We start from the raw sequence: 22,964 nt of genomic DNA on the forward strand, positions 1-22,964 counted from the left end.
AAATTTTAGAAACATAGTATTAGGTTTTCCCCTGCTATTGCTTTAAAAATAGAAGAAAAATCTGGTTGCTAATTGTTTGCTTGAAGATTTTGACAAATATTAATTTGTATCAACTTATTCTTCTAGATTCCTTACTGCTGTGCAAGTAACAGATGAGCTATATTCAAAGACCTTACCAAGGATTTCCACCAGCTTGTTTTGCCAGAAGTAACCTCTTTTCATCTTCAGAAAACTGTAGGTCCAGCTCAAAGGAATTGTTGTCAAGATCATGAATATACTGTTCAATATTTCCTCCTGATGTCTGTGGTGTACTCGTCTCTGGAGCAGACAGTGAATGGGAAGAGGCAGAACCAGAAACTTGCATGCAACCAAACTGACTCAGGAGATTGTCATACTAAAGGAGGAAACAAAATGAAGTAGTGAAATTTCTTTGATTAAAAATCTTAATTTGCACTAAAATCCAAAATTAAATTTAAGCATGCTTTTGAGCAAAAAGACAGCCTACTTTCTATAGATTAACAGGCACTTATCCAAAAAAGTATGCTTGGCCAAAAGCAAGCCAAACAGTATTTTTTCCAAAAACTAAATGGTATCAGAAAATGAATGCTGAATAGTTCAAATTTTAACCAGCAATTTTACATGATACTTTTAATAATTGAGTCTTCATAAAATATAACTAATCAGTAGTTTCAATAAAAATATTTAATATGCAATTATGCTTTAATCAAAGCCTCAGGCAGCAGAGCTAAATATATCAATAGACATACATTTCCATAACAGTCTTCATCATCCTCCGACATGGCAGGTAAATACGCTGTAAGTTTTGGGGGTGTCTGAAGATGTAGGTTCTCCCACACAATGGATTCAAAGAAGGGATGAGCCTTAAGAGGTCCATATCCTCCCATTTCTTCACAACCTAATCTGTTGGTAGCATCTAGAACCTAAGTAGATTACAATTAAATTAACACACATAAAATAATGACAAGGGAAGTGCAAGACACCACTCACATTTGCACAGCAGCACACAAAAACTTAAAACCAGTTGGTCTCACTGCCCTAAGCATACATATCTAGAATCTAAGGAGACTACGAGATGTTATTTGTCATTATGTCTTGCCAGCAACATTTTGTATTAGAGCTCACAGATCTAGAGAAAGGAGCACTTCTTTGTGTCCCCACAATTTTTTGGCTTTGTTTCTTCCTAAAGACGGAAACAAAACCAAGTAAATATACAGAAAAGTTTGATTGAGCATAGCTGATTTAAGCAGAGCCCAGCACAACATTCTATTGATGCAAGAAGCTGCGGAAGCTATAGTTGGTGTCAAACATCAACCTCTCAAGCACCCTAAAACTACACCAGTATCAGAATGTTGACATAACCTGGACCTTACTATTCGACAGGCACTGGCTGGCCTTGACACAGGAACATGCTGCTAGGTCTTTTACAATGGTTACACGCACTCACAAACATAAAACAGTTTCCTCCTGCCCCATGCTAATATGCTAGACTACTGAACTTCAAAAAGCTTATACCACCCGAAATGTTCTCTGCATATTCATTTAAGTGTCATGGATATCTCACTGATGAGACAGAACTATTTTTTCTTCTTATCTGTCAAACATCACACGCGAGTAATTTTTTGGCTGATACCGAGACATGCATGAAGTTCAAGGTAAATGCATGCTAAAATGCAAGCAAAGTTCATGTACATTGTAATGAATGTATCTCCCCATGATGCACAGAACACTTTTCACCTAAACCAGGGGTCCTCAAACTTTTTAAACAGGGGGCCGGCACACGGATGAAGGGGCAGGAGGTCATCTGCAGCTGCTTGGCTTCCCCCCCCAACCCCCGGCAGGGGGGGGCTGTAAATACCGGGGGCCAAACTGAGGACACTGGGGGGCCAGACACGCACGGCCCATGGGCCGTAGTTCAAGGACCCCTGACCTAAACTATGCATTATACAATTTAACAAGAATTAATCTGAGTACTATGTAATACTAAACACTTGAATCTTAATTTCTGCCTGTAACACACAGTACTCTGAACCATTTGCTTCCATTTCACTGAGAGACATTCCTTGCCCACACTTTAGAATTCCAATTTATTCCTGTTTAATAATGGATGTTCATTTTCAAGACACTCCCCTATACAGTCAATAATGCTCACAGTTGTTCTTGTTATAAGGTTTGCAATAGAGTGCATAGGAACTTCAGGATAAGCTGAATGTTTCCAATGTCATCAACTCATTTAACAGCAGCAAATATTTACCAAGAGCTTTTCAACAAGGTCTTTTGCCTTGGGAAAAAATTTTTCTGGGAAGTCATATTCCAACTTTATTATCTTCTGGAATATAAGATATTCATTTCTGCAAAAGAGAATAATATTAGCTTTTATTATTAGTTCTCCATCATTCTTTCACCTTAACAGTGCATAACGTGGACAAACATTCAACAGGAGATCTACAAGTTAAGTCACATTCCCATAAATCTTTCTAGGTAAAGGGACAGAGCTTTCCAAGTATCCTGTAAGCATCAGATACTTGAATAATAACAAGAAAAGTTCAAATGGCTCAATACAGAGGTGCCTCATACCCTCATAAACCTTTACAGTATATATTACATGTGAAATCCTAGGATAAATTAAGGAATCTCAGGAACTCTAGTTATAGCTGTCTAAGCATCTTCATGACATCCGAAAGGACAAATAAAAGCAGGCATGACATTAACACCAACACTACACCATAAGAAGTTGTACTTCAGAACCGGTAGTAAGGTAAAAGTCAAAACGAAGTCAGTATATTTACGATCTACATATAGAGAATTAGTTTAAATTTCTTACCCAGCTCTAAATGGCGGCAATCCAGCTACAAGCTGATATATTATACATCCCAGAGCCCAGAGGTCAGAGCTGCAAGAGAAAGAGGAAAAAACATATAGCATGTTTCCCTATAAGAAGTCTTTAAGCTGTAATTTTAAAAAGAGTTCTTAAGCTTCTGCTAGTTAGAACATACCATGAACACATTGGACAAACCTGCCTAGCATAATTTCCACATTATTTTCACTTCATTCCTTGACAGAAGAGTAGGCTAACAACACAACTTTCAGGGAATAGAAAAAGTGTGTAGTAATCAGCCCACAATAACTGACTACAAGCACATGTGCAAGACAGCTGAATTCTCAGTCAAAGTAATTAATGGCTATGTAAAGAGACTAAAAAGAATTATCCACTACAGCAATTCAAAGATGCATCCAACTTAAGGTAACATATGCTCTTCATAATTAAAATCCTTTCCTCTAAATGTTTTATGCATAATAAGCCACAATACAGCTTTTTGAGTTAAAGTTTTTCTTAAGACACAAACTAAAAGGTAGGCTATGTTGTATGTAGGTGAGAAAAATTAAGTTTTAATGTGTTGGCCTGAAAGAGTATTTTTAACATTTCACCTGGAGGTAAAGTATACATAGATTTGATTAATGCTTAGAAATTCTAATGGAAGGCTAAAATACTATCAAACTACACAAGAGTTTTCTATAAAGCTGAAGAATTATGAAACTTCTAAAAAGAGATGACAGCCTGATGAAGTCTTTCCATTAGTCAGACCAGTCAAAACCTCTTTACTAGAAACAAAAGTGGAAAGCCTAATGGCATTTCTATCATTTTGTGAAATGCTAGCACAAATTACCAGTTATTCATATAAGTGATCTTTTTTCCCAATGATCTGTCAACGATTATTTTTCCATCATTGTAATAAAATAGATATACAATATAGTCTGTAGGTTACCATTAAGAACCAATTAAAACAATAAAAAATCCCTTAAGGGTTATCATCCATACCTGGAACAGAGATAAGCTTTAAACCATTGCAAATCCCAAGCAAAGCTTAGCAAAGATAACTGCAAGTTGATCCAAATACAAGTTAAAGAAAACTGTAGCTTTTCCCCTGACAGAATGCAGTATTTTGTTGCTTTTACAGCAGGAGTTACCATATTAGAGCAAGATTACATAAACCAGAATTAAAATAATTATATCACTTCAATAACAGAAAAAACTTTTCTGATTTATTTAAAGGTAGGAGAAATCCAACTTCACATTACACACCGCCTTCTCCTGACAACATCTAATCCTGCCTGTAGAACTTAAGGTAGATGAACTGAGGAAGCCAGCACTCAGACAAGAAGCAGTACTTGTTTAAGAAAAAAATATTTCAAACCCTTAAAAAAACATTTATACTCAAGTGTCTTGTTTCTTTGAAATACTAAGCTTGCTTGCTTTATTTATCCGCTCCCCACCATTTGACAGTATCCTGACAGAGTTGGTAAAGTCCTGAAAGACAACCGAGTCCTCACCTTTTGCAGGCAGATTTCTCTGTTAGCAGTTCTGGAGAAACATACTGTGCTGTCCCCACAAATGAGTTTGCCCGTGCTGATAAGAAAATTAAAAGAAATAAGCAAATACATACTCATGCAGAAACCAGCCTTCCCCTTCCACCCCTGAACCCACACCCAATTAAAAAAAATTTCAAAGGTGAACTATTGCAAGTTATGTAACACTACAAAGAACCTATGGGAATTTCATTTCTCTACCCATATGCAAAACCTGCTCAGAAAAGACAAAACAATCTCAGTGATATCTATTTGGTTCAAGAAACTAGGCATCTAGGCACTTTTAGGTATAAAATCTACCAACACAAGCTTACTAGATTCAAGTTAAAAATTAAGTTTATCAAAATCAGTTAAGCCTAGTGATTTTATTTAGGCATTCTTTGCTGCACCATGGGTTCACAGGTTAATACAAAGCAACTAGTGACACAAGAATTCTATACCTCCACATTTGAGCAACTCTGATAGTCACTGTGGTTAAATACATAAGCAGTGTAAAAACTTACTGTTTCAGCAGAGCCACAGTAACTATTTGTTTGTGTTCTTCTACTTCAAATTATTTTAATTTGCAAGACTTTAACTACCCACTATATTTGGTGATCTAGCTGGTTATACCACTACACCAAGTATTATCTCTTCTGACATAATCTAAGCAGTGACAGTCAAAACAATTTCAAGATCTCTGTGAATTTGTTAGAGAAGAGGTAATGATATTTGAAGGTTACAATTTGGTAAATACAACATACATACACTTTCAAAGGACCAGTTGCTACAGTTACCTGTATCACATATAGTATGTAATGGCATACCTTGTCTGCTGTCTGCAGGTAATACTTTTGCTGTTCCAAAGTCTGTTATTTGAATGTGCATGTCTTCATTTAGCAAGATGTTCTCTGGCTTAAGATCCCTGGAAAAGGCAGATTTTTATATTTAAACAGCACACAAATTAAAGTTGCAAAACTGCCTAGTGACTTATGCACACAATGCTATCATAAATTATGCAGACATTCTATAAACATTGTTGTGTCCACTTTGCTCTGACTTGTAGCTGTCATCATGCACGCTGCTAAGATTTTGGAAAGACTATTAACATTTTTATAAAAAGGCATGAAGAATAATCTTAAACCTAAGCTACTGTGCATCTCACTTGTTCAACAACTACAACAACCACCTCCATAAAAAAACAAAACACCCCACCCTTTGCTCACAAGCCTTAATTTAAATAACATTTGACAAATTGATACAGCAGTAAGATCTTCTAGGCCTGTTTACTCAGTGCAAAATTTCAGTCAAACAATGGCAACCACCTTCCATCCCACCCCCACCCCACACGTCCACAACAGGTAAGAACTGTAAATGGCATGTTTACATTTGTCACACACAAATCCATGTATAATCTGTATTTCAAACTGCCTCCTATTCTGAATAAAACCAGACCTCACGGTAACACATACACAATATACAGCAATACAGAATTAGATGTCAAGAGGTTCATTAGCAACAAATAAAAAATAGCATTGAGTTACACTGCTATGATATAGTTTCCTTTGCACCAAGTTTCCTCAACTGACAAGAAAAGACTACATACTTCCCTCCTAAGAAGTATCTTTGGATGCTCATAAAGCAATCTGGAAGCATGGGAATTGTTTTGATTAACTGTTAAGAAAAATCAGTGCAAATTCAAAGCTGTTTCCATCAACCACTGTGCAGCATTATATCCCTCAGAATACCGCCTCCTATTGTTGAAAACCATCATTGAAAAGTTGCACAATTTAAAGTCTGTGCAGTACCATAGAAAGCAATTGCAATTAACTAATTATGACACACAAGCCATAAAAATCCCATTCATTTTTCTGTAACTATTCTTGGAGAGAAGTAGAAAGTTCATGAATGGAATGGAACTTTTTTAACAGTTCTGTGCAGGGTTGTTTTTCTTTTTTACATATACATCTGTATGCATATATACCGTACTCCATGCACACATATACGTACAGTTTATATATTAATATTGCATGATGGATCTGGGATATAGCTATATATCTCTCTATGTATCAAGATGTATCTGCAGTAACTTTTCCAGAGTAGCCTGGCATCTTAAAATGATTCTATCTCGTGTCATATTTCTTTAAAGGTAGCAGAAAACCCCAAGAACTTTCAGGCACTGCTAAAGCTATAGGTCTACAATTAAACAAACTTTATAATAAGTTCTCTAACTGCACAATTTCACTGTTCTCTTAGTGAACATACGAAGACATAATACAAAGCTGCTATTTTACAAACCAAGATTTCCAATACAGGTTTAGTAATAGTGACAATGATGCTATACTCATTTCATAAGTATTCTCCCAGCCTAACACATGGCCTATATAATCAATGTGAAACTGGGACTTCTTGAACTTCCTTCCTCACTGTAGAAAATTTTATACTTTTAGTACTCCCCACGTCCAGCCCCCTTACATTATTTTCCAAATTACCTCACAGAAAAGTATTAGGAAAATACTTTGTCCTTTTAAATATAACTGAAAGAAGAAATAATGCTACCAGAATTACAACCAGCCAGGCTTCTGCCAATTAGCATCTACCGTTCTGTAACAACTGCTTGGGAACCAAAAGACAAAATAGATTTCTTACCCAAAAAACTCTGCAGCTCAGCCTTCTCACACTTACAGCTTTAGGTTTTTAACAAACATGTATGACAAAACATGCTTATCCAGACAATATAATTACATCAAGAACAAATGTGAAGGTCCTATTAAAAACTTTGCTAAATTTCACTGTTTACCTAGTTATTGTTCGGCTCTGTGGCAACTGTTCATCAGTGAAAACTGGCATACATTAATTTTACTTTCCTTGATGACATACTGCACATGAATTCATACACCAACAGAATTCTAGTTACTTTTGGTACATGACAACAGAAAAAAATTATTTAAACAAAAAGTCAGTTTCTGTTCTTACACCAGCTGATCAAGCTTGAAAAAAAATGAGCTTTTGGTAATATTAATTCTAGGCCAAAAAGTTTTCTTACTTTTTCCTGCTAGAACAGTTGGTCTAGTGACAGAAATTGACTATCCTCCTAAAGTTTTCTTTGTTTAGCTCCCTATGTTAACAGCAGCACTAATGCTAACAAATGCTATTATGCTCTCATTAGCTTTCTACAAAATCCACACTTGCTTTAGACTTCACAAAGAATATTTCTAGAAAAAACACCTTGTACATAGTCAAATACATGTTGGTTTCAACTTTGTATTACCTGTGAATTATTCCTTTCCCATGCAAATACTCCAGGGCTGATACAATTTCAGCAGTATAAAACCTTGTACAGGTCTCATCAAATGAGCCAATTTTGCGTATATACTTTAGCAGCTCTCCGTTTTTGGCATAGCTAAGCCCAAAATCTGAATGTTAGTTAAGGTCTATGACTAAACCATTCTACAACTAAAATCCCCACACCTCATTCCAAAGACAAGAATACTACTAAAAATACATGAACAATGGTGAAAGAAGTGAAGTTGGTTAATTTGAAACTCCACATGGTAGCAATCCAAAACAATTTCTTAAATATGTTAACAATCCAGGACACAGGCTCTGGTCCGATCTCTCAGCATAGCAACAACAACATAAAGGGTTAAATTTGTACTTCTTCCACACAGTCACCTGAATAATTCATTTGAACTGTATACATAACTGCCCTCAAAGAAAACTATATACAGTCATTATAAGCATTCAACCTAAGTGTAAAACTGCCCCATCATCTGCAAAGTTCCAAAGTCAGCCTAGTGTTCAATGAGCAAATGTTTACATTATAAAGGAGAGCCCCTGTAAGTTCTATTTAATGCATGCCTGCACATGGGTGTACACAGACACATATACAGCGCCTGTTAGCACTGCCAGCAGACTCTGTGAAAAACACAACTTCTTACTGACCCCAGAAGCAGACTGATCTATTCTTTTACCCTTGACACTGTCAAACCAAAGTTTAGGAAATGCACACGATTAACGTTTTCTTCACAAGAAAAAAAAAGCTAACTGCAAACCAATGAGCTTCCAAGATGAAACTGCACTCGGCAATTACTGCTACGCAGTGAATTTGGGGAACAATAGCCTAAACAGAAGAGTTTCAGCTTCCCATCTCAGATTATTCTGCAAGTACTTTTTTCCATAAGAAAAAAAATGAATAGATGTAATTGTTCAAATAAGGAACAGTAGTAAATACAGCTGGTTGCCCATATTTTAAACACAGGAACTGCAGTGTTTTACTGTATATATCAGAAATAAAACATTTATAAAATGTTTCTCCATACACCGCCCAATTATTATTTTTTCGAAATTATTTTAAGTTTAGATTGGTTGCAAGCTGCCCTTCAGTATCTACCACATGGCCAATATAAGTTATTGTTTTTAGTCTCCCCTATCCTGCAAGCCACCCACTCTTCTCTTTGAGGGGGCACACTCATTCTCTTTGCTTAATTCCTATTGAAAGCATCAATGCAAAAACTGCATCAGAAACATTAAGATATCTTAAATACCCCAAGCTATTTTCATCATTCCTGTTAGACAATATTTCAAAGGAAGCAAAACTGGGAATTGTTGCTTTTAAGGAAGTGTTACAGCAAGTTTTAAAAACACAAAGGATACACAGCTTTTCATCATCCTGAAAGGTGAAGTAGAGTTTCACAAAAAAAGGGTGATCCAGACGGGACATTACATCTCTCTCTCGTGTCACATATGGCACCTTGTTTTCTTTTATGATATGACGTTTTTCTAGAATTTTAACTTAATGAAAAAGAGAGACAGAGTGAAAAAAATGCGGAGGGTACAACCAAATGAAGTCCATCTAAGTAATTTTGGGTCTTTTTTTTTTGTTTAGGTAAGAAAATTACCATAAAACCACTGATTCTGTCTTTTGAACAAGTGTTTGGTAACATAACTATGCTGATACTGTATTTTTTAAAAGTTCATGTTGAAGGAGTCAATACTTACTGGCATATTCTCTAGAACTTGCCAATTCTCGAGCCAAGACAACCTGTTGCCAGAGAAGAGAAAAAAAAATTGTTAACCATTCATTAAAGACATACACTAACATTGATTTTGATCTTCCAGTAGGTATTTAGAATACTGACAGTACAAAATAAGCTATCACAACTCCAATCAACAAAATATTTCATCATGTGTTCATATTATGCTGGCTTCAGCAAAACATCTGCAGAAATTTGGTTCAGCCTAACACCAGCTGTTTTGTTAAAAGACATGTACATCTGACTGGGTAACCACCAGATGGTCCAGCAGCAGGTCACAGAAAGTCAGTTAAATAAATATCCAGATATATAGTGCTCACTTTCTGCATTTTGGAAATTGATCCTTATACATTTTCATAAAACAACTCAGTGCCATCAGTAAACAAAAAAATCCAAGAGGCAATCTTGCCCGTTTATACACACATAGAGTCCACAGATGGCAGAAGGGATCAATTGATACAGGTGAAAATATACCTTGGCTAATAACGCTGAAACTTGAATTAAGCTGTACAACTCCCAAGACTGACTCTCCTCCAGCCTTGCGCAGTATCAAATTTTTTTACCATTAGATTTCAGATGTATTACCCACATAGTCACACTGATATTGAACAGCAGTGTTCTAAGTACACAGGATTGAGTATTTACCTCCTAGCATACCTTGGGTATGCTCAAGTCCCTTTCTCGCTGAACAAATACAAGTACACCATATATCCTAACTTCTTCCTAACTAATAATCCACAAAAAAACCAGCAGAATCACACAAAAAAAGAAAATCCCACAGAGGTACATGTTAATACCACATCTCTGCTATCAGGGGCCTGAATCCTATGCACCTATGAGAAGCAGTAACATCAATAAGGAATGTAGATTCTATAGAAAGGAATTAGACCTCAACAGCTTAAAAAAAGCCCCCAAAACCAAAACAAACACAAAAACATTCACAGAACATATAAATGTGTTAACTTGCTAATTCAGACAACAGCAAGGCAAGAAGTGTAGTTAAATGTCTCAAACTGGAGGAAGGTAAAATGGCAAGAGCAGACAATCCTCAACAGAAGACTACAAAGCAGAAATAATTGCCAACATAATTAGCTGACATGGTCAACAAATACTTCAGGTTGCCAGAGATTAAATCTGCATTTAAAAACTGATTTTGCCCAGACCCTCACACTTCTTAGAACTCCTCTTCTTAAAAAGAAGAGCTTTACTTACAGGTGGAGACAAAACCAAGGAATGATGGTGAGGAATACGTACCAGTCATATAAAAGGCGGTGAGCAGGACAACATGCCTGCCACCCAAATATCAGAATTATTCTGCCACCACATAACAGATGCTGTCACAGGAGGCACAAAGGCCCCTGCTTTTTTGAGATGAACGCTTTTCAGTCAGGATATCAGTAAAGATCTTGGGGAGTACAACCAGATCTCTGAATCTACAACCACATTTAACAAAAACAAAGTATACGCATTTTAAAAATATGTTTTGATAACAACTCAAAGATACATGCCCCACAGAACAAGAGCTCTAGTGCTGAGCTGATACATCAGAGGGTTTTGCTGCCATCCAGAGGGACCTCAACAGACTAGAGAAATGAGCAGGCAGGATTCTCATGCAGTTCCCTTTTTTGAACTGCAAACTCCTCCTCCTAGGGAGGAATAATCCCATGAAACTGTATATGCTGGGGGCTGACAGGCTGGAAAGCAGCTTTGCAGAAGAGGACTCAGAGGACCTGTTGGAGACCAATTTGAACATGAGCCAGCAATGTGCCCTTACTGCAAAGGCAGCAAATGGTATTCTGGGCTCCATTAGGAGGAGTGCTGCCAGTATGCTGATGGAGGTGATCCTTTCCCCTCTATTCAACACTGGTAAAATCACACCTGGAGTACTGTGTCCAGTTCTGAGCTCCTCAGTAAAACAGAGACATGGAGCTACTGGAGACTGTCCATAGGAGGACCTCAAATATTATTAACAGATAATCTCTCATTTGAGGAAAGGCTGAGAAAGACGGGATTATTCAGCCTAGATAAAAGACTCTGGGAAAATCTCACCAATGTACATAAATATCTGAAGGGGAAGTGTAAACATGGAGTCAGGTTCTTTTCAGCAGTGGGACAAACTGAAACACAGGAGGTTCTATCTGAACATCAGGAAATGCTTTTTTACTGTGAGGGTAACTGGCACAGGTTGCCCAGAGAGGCTGTGGAATCTCCATCCTTGGAGATACTCAAAAGCCAGCCACACATGGTCCTGGGCAACTGGCTCTAGGTGATCCAGCTTGAGCATAGGAATTGAATGAGATCACCTCTAGAGGCCCTTTGCAACCTCAGTCCTTTTGTGATTCTGTAAGAACAGCAAGCAAGTTTCCTTCTTTAAGGATGCAGTCTATAGGGTGAAGGCTACAGTCATTATCCTGAGCTTAAGGGTTTCAAATAATAATAAAAAAAGATATTGCTGAAGACTGCATTACTTTTTTTAAAAAAATTAGCAGGTACTGTTAAGGCCCCCCTCAGCAACAGTTTGTGACCTGTTCAGTGGCCAAGGAAAGCAGACAAGCATGCATTTCCAGTGAAGTCTAATCACTACAAAAGGTATCCCTAAAACTACTGGTCAGTTTCTAAAGCCATAGCTCCACAGTAACAGACCAGAACTGCTAAGCTGACAGAGGTGGTGACAAGCAGGAAGAACTCACTCCTGAACATGCTCTCTCTAGCACTGAGGCTCAGATGATTACAGTAACTGAAAGTCTACTTGTAAAACTCAAAAGAATAAAGCTACATAGGGATTAACATTTTCACAGTATTCTGTCTCTCTCCTGCTGCCCATCTAAATGCATTTGTGCTACCTAGACCTGGGTCCAAAAAAACCATCTACCAGTGAACAGGTAGCAGAATGCTGGACCAGAAGTTTATTTGGAGTCTGGCTAGGCGCTATGGATGCCTCTGTTTACAAGGAACATGGTACTAATTTTCAGAGACCACAAACAGAAACAAAGTGTCTCACTGAAGCAAAAGCGTTCTGATATACCCAAGAGGTAGCAACTCTTTTGGATTCTTTAGGGAAACCTGCAAATTACAAACTATGTACTTAAGCGCAGATTACTCTTGATGACTGCGAGAGGCCTGATTCCTGAACACCACAGTAGACTGTACAGGAAGAACCAGAAAAACCCAGTATTTAGAGATAACAACCAAAAAATATATACAAGAAGCAACATGTGAAAAAGATACAGAAATATTATACTACTTGCCTTACAATGTGGCAACTACAAAAGCATCAAATTAAAGTATTAATTGTTTCATGGGTTCTTTAGGATAACAAGTAATTAATTCTTGTGCAATGCCTTGGATGTGACAAGTTAGAAACAATCCATTTAAGGCTACTTAGAAACAATCATATTAGGCTCCTGAATACAAAGATACTAACTGTGGCTCATTGAGTCCTTGAGGGCCATGACACTAGAGGTTGAGAAAGTATTGGAGAACTATCACTGTTCTTACTTTCTTCCCTAAGCATGTGGCAGTAGCTCCTGCCACAGATAAGACATGCTGTAGAAGTTCTTACCATGACAAAATCCTAGCCCAGCTCCAATCCTTTCTATCATAAAATTTTAACATGACCCATTATAACATCAAACTTACATTAGAAAGCAATGTCTCCTAAAAATCCAAGCATCAAGTCAGCAGGACACAATGGAACTTCTGAGGAGTTTAAAAGGTACTTGAAAAATCAGCACCCATATTTACTGCAACACTTAATTTTAACAGTTAAAATCACTATGTCCCACCCATCTACTCTTCAAGCTGTTCCCTCCAGATTTAAATCTCAGCAATATTACTTTCACAGCAAGTTTTGAAGTTTATCCAAGAAATTCAGCACTTTTTATAGAAAGTAAAATTACCGTTGAAAAAGATCCTTCACCCAGAATTTTCCCAAATTTGAAGTCATCAGGTCGTTTCTTTCGAGGCTGTGGAGGCTGCTGTCCTGTATGCTGCTGCAAGGAGTTTGAACTAGATCTTGATTCAGCTGCAGTGCCCTCCATGTTAGATCCCTGTCTGCTGCCACAGGTGGAAATGACAGACGGAGTGCTGGAATCTGCTTGGTTCCTCACCATTGATGGGGATGAGCAGGAGCATAACACCACACTAGACTGGAGTGGAACAGCATCATACTGCAAAAGAGAAATGAAACTTTATTCCCATACCTTCAAGTAATTACCACACACATCTGCACCTTGTTTCCATACAATCAGCACAAACTTCTATTTGAAAGGGTTATCACTAAAATGTCTTTAGGAGGGAGTGTTAGTATTTCACAAATTAAGAGCTGCCATTTCCAAAATAAACAACTCTGTTTAGGTCATGCTGTGCACACACAAATAGCCATAAGTCAAAAGTCTGAACACTTTTAAGAATGCTTTTTTTTTCCCCACACTCAAATGCTCCCTGACACCAAGGTATCAAATTTCACAGTACATTCTCCTGTGAGTAACATGATCTATTAAACTTTATTTCATGCTCGGAGACAAAGCCATCCGTCCAATCTTAACAAGTAGCAGTTTTCCTGAAATTAAAAGAATTATCTAGTTATGCAATCAACACCTGTATTCACAGGTGACATTAGTTTAGAGATCCAAGTTACAGTGAACTGCAAATGAGCAAGTAAAGCATGAAAACTTTAATGGAGACCAAGGATATATTCCTACATTTTTACTTGGAATCCCACTTTCTCCAGTAGTATTTCTCTTTAATACACATTGGGAAAGGACATGAAGAAAAGCAGGAACAACATAGAAAAGGCAGGTCAGCTGGAGGGTTTACTAATCAGCAATATTCAGTTCTTTTTTTGAGGAATGCTCTGGTTCATGACCTTTCAAAACAAGGAAGATTATACTATTTATATTGTATATATGATCACATAAAGACATCCCGATTCCAAAACAAAGAACCAGATATTGCCCAGAAAACAGCAAGTACATGAAGATAAGACTCCAAATACCTATTCTTATAATATACAAATCAAACCATCATTTGGTATACTTTTATCAATTTTTCCCAAGTAAGACCAAGGAAACATGTCAAGCTGTTTCCCTCCCTGTTGGTAACACCCTCCATTACTCTATTCTACTTCAAATGTTTTACCTGAAATTGGCCAGAAAACACAGACAGTAGGAGAGCTCTGCTGAACTACTTCTGACAATAAAAACTGGTACACAAACAGTGGGAATATTTAAGAAAGTTAACACTGTATCTGAATATTTTTTAATCTCAGTATTCTAAAGTATGTCCAGCAGAATGAAACTATATGACAATGAAAATATCCTAACCTCCAAACAGATGTATTATACAGCCCTGACCTAGTCTGTAACATAGTTCATGTTGATATTCAAATAAACATTGCTTCTGACACAAATTTTTATCTCATGAATTTCAATCTGATTCAGAAGAATTTTCTGCATTTCTATCAGAAACCGCTTTAGAAGGGAATTGGACTTGCATTCAATCATGCACATGGGCTTAAAGCACCTAGGTCCCACATTAGCAATTACTCATTTGGCTGTGCTCTATGCAGTAGGAGAAAATAGCTTTCATTTACTGCTAAACATCTTTCACAAGTAAGATACAATTCAGAAATACACTTCACTTACACATTTAGTGGCACTACAGAACAATGAGATATGAACATATTTCTAAACATGCAAACGTATACCTTCTAAATTAAGACAAAGATAACAAGGTCAAAAGGGATACTGTTAAAACTCTTCATTTTCTCCACTCACCATAAATTATATGCAAATACCCATTCCCACAAGATAGAAAATCAACTATTATTAAGCAACTACTCTAAACAATAGCTTTCAAGAAGCCTAAGGGAGTATCACCTTTCCAACCCGAGTGCAGCCTACCTGCTTCAGGATCTCTATTGCTCCTTAGGGCTTTTTCCAAGAACTGACTACACCAATAGGACAAGCTGATCAAGAACAGGTAACAGCTTTTATTAGACCTGTGTCCAAGCTTTGTGATACAAGGGAGACTTATGAGGAATCTGCCTCTAATGATAGCTATTTGCTATATTTTGTACAGCTTTTGTGAGGACAGAAGGGAGGACAGGCTGAGGGCAGACTTGGAGACAGATGGCAGAATTTTGCTTTTTGAAAAGTTCATTAACTCCCCCAGACAGTAGCACATCCCCTACTCAGAATCAGTTATGCAGCACTCTTCCCTTTGAGGAGAAGAAAGTATATTGATGCTGCTATTGTGAAAACTGCATGTTACAGCATGTGTGCTGTAGGTCACGGTTCCTTTTATGCAGATATTGTAGCTGACACTTTCCCCAAACTAGTTGCTGTCACCAGCATCCTCATAGCTCAACTGAATCTTTCCTTCAAACAGCAACCTGTATAAACAGTAACTAGAACTAAAAACATTGTACTCTTTCCTATTAAGCGTGCAGCAAGGCCAACACAAGCATGACTGCTCAACAGCTGAGGTGATGACAATGTGAGAAACATCCTATTAATTGAAATACAGTAAATAACACACATGCACACAGATGAAATATTAGCATTTCAATGACAAACTGGCTTCCAGTCAGGCTATTCTACAGCAACTGAGGGTTTACAGGTAAATAAAGCAGCAGCATTGTGGCAGATCTGATTAGATTCTGCAGCTAGCAAGATCACCTTGAAAAAAAACAAACAATCAAGCAAAAAACCCACCACAAAAGCATCAGAGAGCACTGAGAGAAAGGGTGAAAAAGATGTTGAATGCAGTATATTTCCTTGCACAGTATCTGAAACTAAATCACAATGAATATCCAGTATAGAGAAGTCCTAAGGGAAGAACAGACAGGACTCTGTAGGAAGAGAAGGTTATTTCCAGCCAAGGTATAACGTCAATTAGTCCCCTGACTTTTGCAAAGGAAAGTCAAGATTAAGAACAAGAAGGACAGAGGAATATGCAATAGATTTCAAGAATCAGTTACCCAAGAAGTGCCAGAACTATGCACGATTAGGTATGTTGAATCCAAACATTTATAGAAAAGATCACCACTACACTTTTCTTTCCACACTTCACATAATCTTATTTAGTATTTTGTATCCTGTATTATTTACCTTGTCAGTTTTACTTTGAAAGACTCCAAAAAAACATGTCTGCAGAGACTATACGTATTTCTGCATATGTTTTCACATATGCCAGAGAGCACAGCCTAGCTCATCCAGTCTAATCTCATATAAGCACTCTTTTGCAAAAATCAGATTTAAAATTCTGCTTCTGTTAGATACAGACTTTTTTAGTGAAATACAAAGTCAATCACTGAAGATTTTAAAAACCTTCTGAACTGCACCTGCAGTTCTCAGAAGCTTGAGGATGCTCTACTTGCAGCAATTATCTACATTTCTCAGTTGGCAAGCCAGTGAAAGCAGAGACCCTCACACAGTGAAAACAGACTTACCTATTGCACGACATGGATCACTGTGGACCACACTGGTCACTACTAATCTATTAATTCTACATCCGCTTTTAAAAACTAATCTCTAATGCTACCTACTTTCCCAAGCACTTTCCCAAGGGTGCTGTTTCCAATTTATAGAATTTTTTTCCTTCTTAGTGCAACATACTGTGAAGTTGAAAACCTAGTAAGTATGAAAGTAACAAATCTGTGGAAGGTAAGTGGAATTGTAGATCAGATGCATCAAAATCTTCATTAACTCATTTTCACTGTCACTAGAGTCAGGCTTCTTTTTATTTACATGACATGAAGTCCTTACATTGTTCTTTTACCCTCTTGCCTGCAAACAGCTGAAATAAATTTTAAGGAAACTTGAATCACTGCAAAAAGCCCACTACATATCACTACATTTTTCCTTTTATACTCTCCTCGCTCCCCTCTGCATGAAAAGCCAGTCACAGGCAAAGCTCCCTGCTGCCTAGAAGGACCTATACCTCTTGCAATACCTTTTTGCAAAAATGCAATTCAGCTTTTTGACAAAAGCACTACTAATACAATTTTTAATATATCTAAGCACATAGCATGCATCACACAAATACCACACACTGCTTTAAAGCAAGTACAACCACAAAAACTGCAGCTCTACTAGTTTTTTTCTCACAGCAAAATATGCAACACAGCTTCCTGATACAGTTTTATCAACAGCAGCAAGAAATACTTGTAGAGACTCTGTGTTCCAAAGCTTCTAGTATCTTTTACTTCTGTCCTGACATGATACTGAACCCTGAAGATGACAGACTATCTTTGCTACCACTGAAACTCTACTAGCATGATCTCATTTCTGTTACAAAGCAAGTCAGTGTGAATAGGGTCCTAACCTGCCACTTGTCTGGTAACACTGAGTCTAACTGCTGACTTTATTACTGAATCTTTAGCTGCATGAAGATACAGGGCAGACATGATCAGAAAAGCTTACCTATAAGGGAATTTTTTTCCTTGCTAACAGGAAGTACTATTTACACAAAGCAACATGAGCTCTACACCTCAACTGGTATATATGTTTTGATTATAAATACTGATGATGAGACTGTATAAGCTAGGACATTGCCACAATCCTCTTATAAACGTTTTTTATGATAAAATGTATTACAGGTCTACTAAATGAAATAATGCAGACAGACATACACAAAAGATTTGACCTGACATTACATAATGTCTGAAATACAGAATACTGTTGAGAAAAATGAATGTAGGACGACATATTCTAAGTGACACTGGTTAAATTCTAAACAACTTTAATAGTCACGCCCAAACAAGGATCTATTGCAGTTCACACCAGGATCGACCAAAAAGCCTGAAAGAAGAAGAGTAATTGCACAAATCTAAGACTGAGGGGGCAAAAAACCCCCAAAACAAAAACCACACACCAATTGGCAACAAAAGTGTGTAACAAAGCAATCTACAGCTTTTGGTAAATTAGACAAACAGTGAGACTTTACTTTTGTTTCTACCAAAACATTACTACAAATTAAAATATGGTTCAAGAAATTATGCATAATGGCGGGAAACAAGTGGACAAAGAACTGAAGCTATTCTACACCTGAATATACAAAACCAGGAAGTATCAGCTAGAGTAAGTAAAGTCTTACTGCCACTAGTACTGTGCAACCTTTAAGAACAAAACCAAAACAGTTTCAGGTGAAAATTAAGACACCGAACTCCTGTGAAAACATCTAATCATCTGGCTAGATTAAGCTCCTGAAATCTGTTTATTAAAGAATCTGACTGCTTTAGCTTTGTGGTATCAGAGAATACAGAACTCAAAAAATTAGGGTCACCTGCAATTCAGCACAAGTCTTACTGGATTTAAGAATTACTGAGTGGTGTACGTCATGTGTTAGGCTAAATTATAATAAGGTCACAGGCTATCATGGAGAAAACCAACACAAACATCTATGCCCTACATCAACAAAGTCCGCTTAAGAAATTACAGGATTCAGAAAGCAACATAGCACTCTAGGGTATCTATGAATTAATCTTTTCATATACAAATAGAATCTGAGAGGCTTTCCAAGCAGATACCACATGATATAGTGTAAGATACCCTCCCCAGCTGTCCGAGTATCCAGTCTCAGCTTTTACCTCTCTGCCAAATATAGCCCTTTTAGTACAGAAACAGGAAGATCTTCCAAAATCTATGAATCTAAGATTCAATGTCCAAATTTAATACACTTGTCTTCAAGTGAAAGTATAGAGTCCATCTGTCACAGCACTACCAAAACTAGCTGGCTGCAACAAGGCTTTACCACCCTATACCAAGTTAACTTCAATAAGTAGTTCCTGCACCTTGCCCTGGCACAGCTACCAACCCCCCACAAGGTTTCAAAAGTTCATCTACTGTCCGTGCTGTTTCTTCATCCTTTTCAAGCCAGTCCACCCTGCTTCTCGCCTCTGCTGTGTCTGGGATGCTCTCTCTCCTCCCTCTGCTTCTTCCAGGTCTCTCTCCATTACCTGCTCCTCTTCCATACACCCCTTAGAGCTATTTAACTGCTTAGCAGGAACCAGCCACAGCTGCACCTGATGCACATCAGCCAACCCACCCCCTTGAAGCCAGTCCACAGCTGTATATTAATGTTAATTAACCCAGCTTCATTACCCTATAATTCCTCTACATCCATCTATTTATCTGTGCAATTAAGGAGGAATAAAGTCCTTTATTTCACATTGAGAGAAGGTCATTGCTTTCATCAGCCAGGTGTTTTGTAGTTTTAGAGATAAAGCTGACTTGCTACTACTTCTCAACACTGAGATTTTGCTAGACAGTTTAAGTTAAGATAGGCTTGGCCTGAAAGGTTTTGTAAATCATTATGATATTGTCACACAAGCCAAAAAATCTGAAACTGAAATGTATTTTTTATTGCTTATAATTTAAACATTGACAACCTGGGGTCTCCTAAGGATTTATCTGCAAAATGCAAAGGGAAGAAAATGAACAGCTAGGCAGTTGTATTTAGTATATACTTTCCATGGCACACTGGTGTTTCAGAGGGTTGACAAAGATGGAGCAACTGCACCTGACATCTTGTATCTGAAAGAGAACATAATAAGGGGCAATTAACAGGTATTTGCACAGCTTTTCCATTGGCCTCCTCCCACTTAATATCCAACACTGAAAATGTTTACCTTCTCCAGGTTCTCCAACACCTACTTGTGACAGCCTCTGCTTCAAAGGCTAGAGTGCAACACACCCTGGAAGTCCCAGCATATTCCAAAAGAAAAAAGCAACTCATCAGGTCATATACTAAGATGGGCCTGAATATATGTCCTCAAACTATTCCTCACAGAGTACCTAAAAAGAGAATGTAGGCAAAAGCAGGGTAGCTCAGCTACAAAAAATTAAAGATACAAAGAAACACTAATTCAGAACAACAAAAATAAATCTAGAAGCCTCAGCCTCACCTTCCAGTACAGGTGGCACTTCCCATTATGCACTAACCCCATCCAGGAGTGGCTTGCAGGAAGTTTAATTATTATCATGTGATTCCAATCAATATTCAACAACAGTTCATAAACTCTGTACACTGCTACATCAGGGTGACTGCCACAAATAATGGCAACCCAGAACAATAACAGATGGTGTGTCTTCGTAAACTGCAGTAAACAAATTCTCATACCTTATATGCTCATACCTATTTAAGGCCTGGACTTCTGTCTAAAAACGGACTGTCAAGACTACTAAAGTGACCAACAGCATCCTGTCTCTATTAACTAATTGTACATATGTGTGGATATAGAAACAATATACTCAATTTATGAAACTCCACTGTATGCCAGTTTCCACTAATATACGCTTAGAAGTTTGTCAGATAATTTAAATAATTTAATAAAACATCTACTTTCCAACACTATTATTACCTTTAAGGAATCTAAATATTTGCCTGAAGAACAAAAGAAAAACCATTCATATGCCTTAAAGTGCCACTAGATGCTGTCAGACTGTCTTATAACAAAATCAAGCATGTAATGAGCAGGACAAAACTCAGATTAAGCCTCAGCAGTACAGTAAAATGTTTGCCCAACTAACAGGTTAACTTTGACACTCAAATACATACAGCCATGTTAAAGAAACCCTAACTTACAGCACCATAGTAATTGGGAGGTATTTAAAAACCATGTTCTCTGGTCACACTTTTAGCTTTACAGAAGATTACATATCTCCCTAATCAGGAAGGAATACCACTAGACCAAAACAGTAAGGAAACTGACTTAGAAGTACGCTTTCAGATTATGAAATCTGAGGGAGGAAAACATTGCCAAAGGCTTTAAAGAATCACACTCAACATTCACCCATTGAAAAGAAGGAATATATTAAAAATAGTAATAATTCTAACTGAATACGACATTGGCAAATAATGTTTCCATCTGAGAGAAGACTAGTTAAGTCATACTTCAACGACTTATCTGTGCAGCAGAGTGCAAAACGTAGAGTTAAAAAAACCTAGTAAAAAAAACTGATCAAAGGGGGTGATATTAAGGCTTTTTTTTTTTCAACTCCTGTTTTTAAGTTAATTAAACAAGCTGATTAATCTTCAACCTATCACAAGAAGTAAAGTTTATATTGAAATGACAGATTTCATTCAACCTTTAAGGCAGATAATTCAAATGGCTAAGAGAAAATCCAAACACATAAAATCAACAGGTATTTCCAAGCACAAACACTCCTTTCCAAAAAAACAAATGAGGCACTTAGTAAAAAACGTACTAGGTTACAAAGATGCCAAAGTTACTTTCCTGGGACAACAGAATGTTTTTTTTCTACAGAGAACTTCTTTGAAGACCATAGTAAGCCATTTTCTTCAAACTGCAGTAAACAAACCCTACTCCAAGTATTAGTTATTTGTAGATATTAAAAAAGCATTAACATGAAACACTAATCTTCTGTAGCAGTAGTTTGTGTTTACGTTGTGTAGAGCTGCATCAGCACTCTTTCAAACCTCATCATCAAATGGTATGCAAAGATTACAGTAGAGAACTTAAGATCTAGCTCATAACCCAACAAATTGCCCATCAACTCCATGTCTTGAAGAAGCCAACCATTACAGCCAGCAAAACAGTCTGAAGCCAAAAAACTTGTCACAATCTATACTCTGATAAAGATTCATAAATCGTTACCGATTACTACATTTAAAAGAACAGACTGAAATATCATATTTCAATTACAAAAGCTATTTAAATATAAATTTGTTTTGCAAAAGAATCTGAAGTCATACACCTATCTGGAGTGCAATTTTTTGATCTTGGAAGCTGCCACATGAAAATACTGTTGCTTAACAGACCATTTTTATGAATAAGCCATGCCAATTTCAAAAGCATTTGGTCATATAAAAGGGCTACTTTGTTGTTTCAACAGACTGCCATGCTGATTAAAGAAGTTTAGGCTCTGACCCACCAAAACAACTATGCTCACCTTCGCACAGTGTCATTTGAAACCTCTCAAACACTGGAAGGTAAGCATTCATTGAGCACTGCATAAAACTGTTCCCCAAAAAATCTCTTAGCAAAGCATCTTGATAGAAATGACCACTATTTAAAAGAGAAGAAGACATTTTAAAATAATGTCCTGGTAATACATTTCAAGAATAAAGACTGTAAGTGTTAATGGAAAGGAAAAGTTTGGAGCAGATAATTCTTCAGAGACACTATTCTACCTAATCTGGCTGGGACCTCTGCAATAGTGGGAAACAGAAGTATGAAAAGAATTTAGGTTGATGTAGTCTGCTTAATATATTAATAGCCCTAACAAATTTTAAAGAAGAGTTACCGTAATAGGAAGGTAATGTTGAAAATACAATAAATCACCATAAGACACAGTTATTATTTCGGGGGGGGGAACCCAAATATATATATACACACACAAAAAAAGCCCTGGCTAAGCCTGACAATGCCATGCTCTAATAGCCTAAGAGAATTTGACTTTTTTTTTTCCAGGGACTTTTCTTTATATTACTGTAAGGCACAAGTAGGCTGTTAAAGATGACTCTACTATCTAGTTGGCAGTTGTTTGCCTTATGTTTGAGACCAGTTTTGGAAGATACATGTCCTATCTTCAAAAT

At 37.2% G+C, this 22,964-nt stretch overlaps 1 protein-coding gene across 4 annotated transcripts in view; it reads right to left on the reverse strand.

The window, feature by feature from the left end:
• PDPK1 (3-phosphoinositide dependent protein kinase 1) overlaps positions 1–22,964 on the reverse strand; it is a 67,442-nt gene that overhangs the window by 39,599 nt on the left and 4,879 nt on the right. For 3 of the 4 annotated variants that reach the window (XM_080387631.1, XM_080387627.1, XM_080387629.1), the window contains exons 2-12: positions 19,877–19,939; positions 13,301–13,570; positions 9,367–9,409; positions 9,022–9,159; positions 7,637–7,781; positions 5,193–5,290; positions 4,351–4,426; positions 2,843–2,911; positions 2,273–2,369; positions 768–941; positions 177–394 (exon numbers count right to left, since the gene is read on the reverse strand). In XM_080387631.1, coding sequence (XP_080243757.1) covers positions 177–394; positions 768–941; positions 2,273–2,369; positions 2,843–2,911; positions 4,351–4,426; positions 5,193–5,290; positions 7,637–7,781; positions 9,022–9,159; positions 9,367–9,409; positions 13,301–13,570; positions 19,877–19,939 — 1,391 coding nt within the window. The remainder of the gene's footprint in view (positions 1–176; positions 395–767; positions 942–2,272; positions 2,370–2,842; positions 2,912–4,350; positions 4,427–5,192; positions 5,291–7,636; positions 7,782–9,021; positions 9,160–9,366; positions 9,410–13,300; positions 13,571–19,876; positions 19,940–22,964) is intronic. The other variant, XM_080387628.1, reaches the window with a different exon arrangement.

Source organism: Falco punctatus (assembly GCF_963210335.1).
Source record: "Falco punctatus genome assembly, chromosome: 4".
NCBI lineage: Eukaryota > Metazoa > Chordata > Aves > Falconiformes > Falconidae > Falco > Falco punctatus.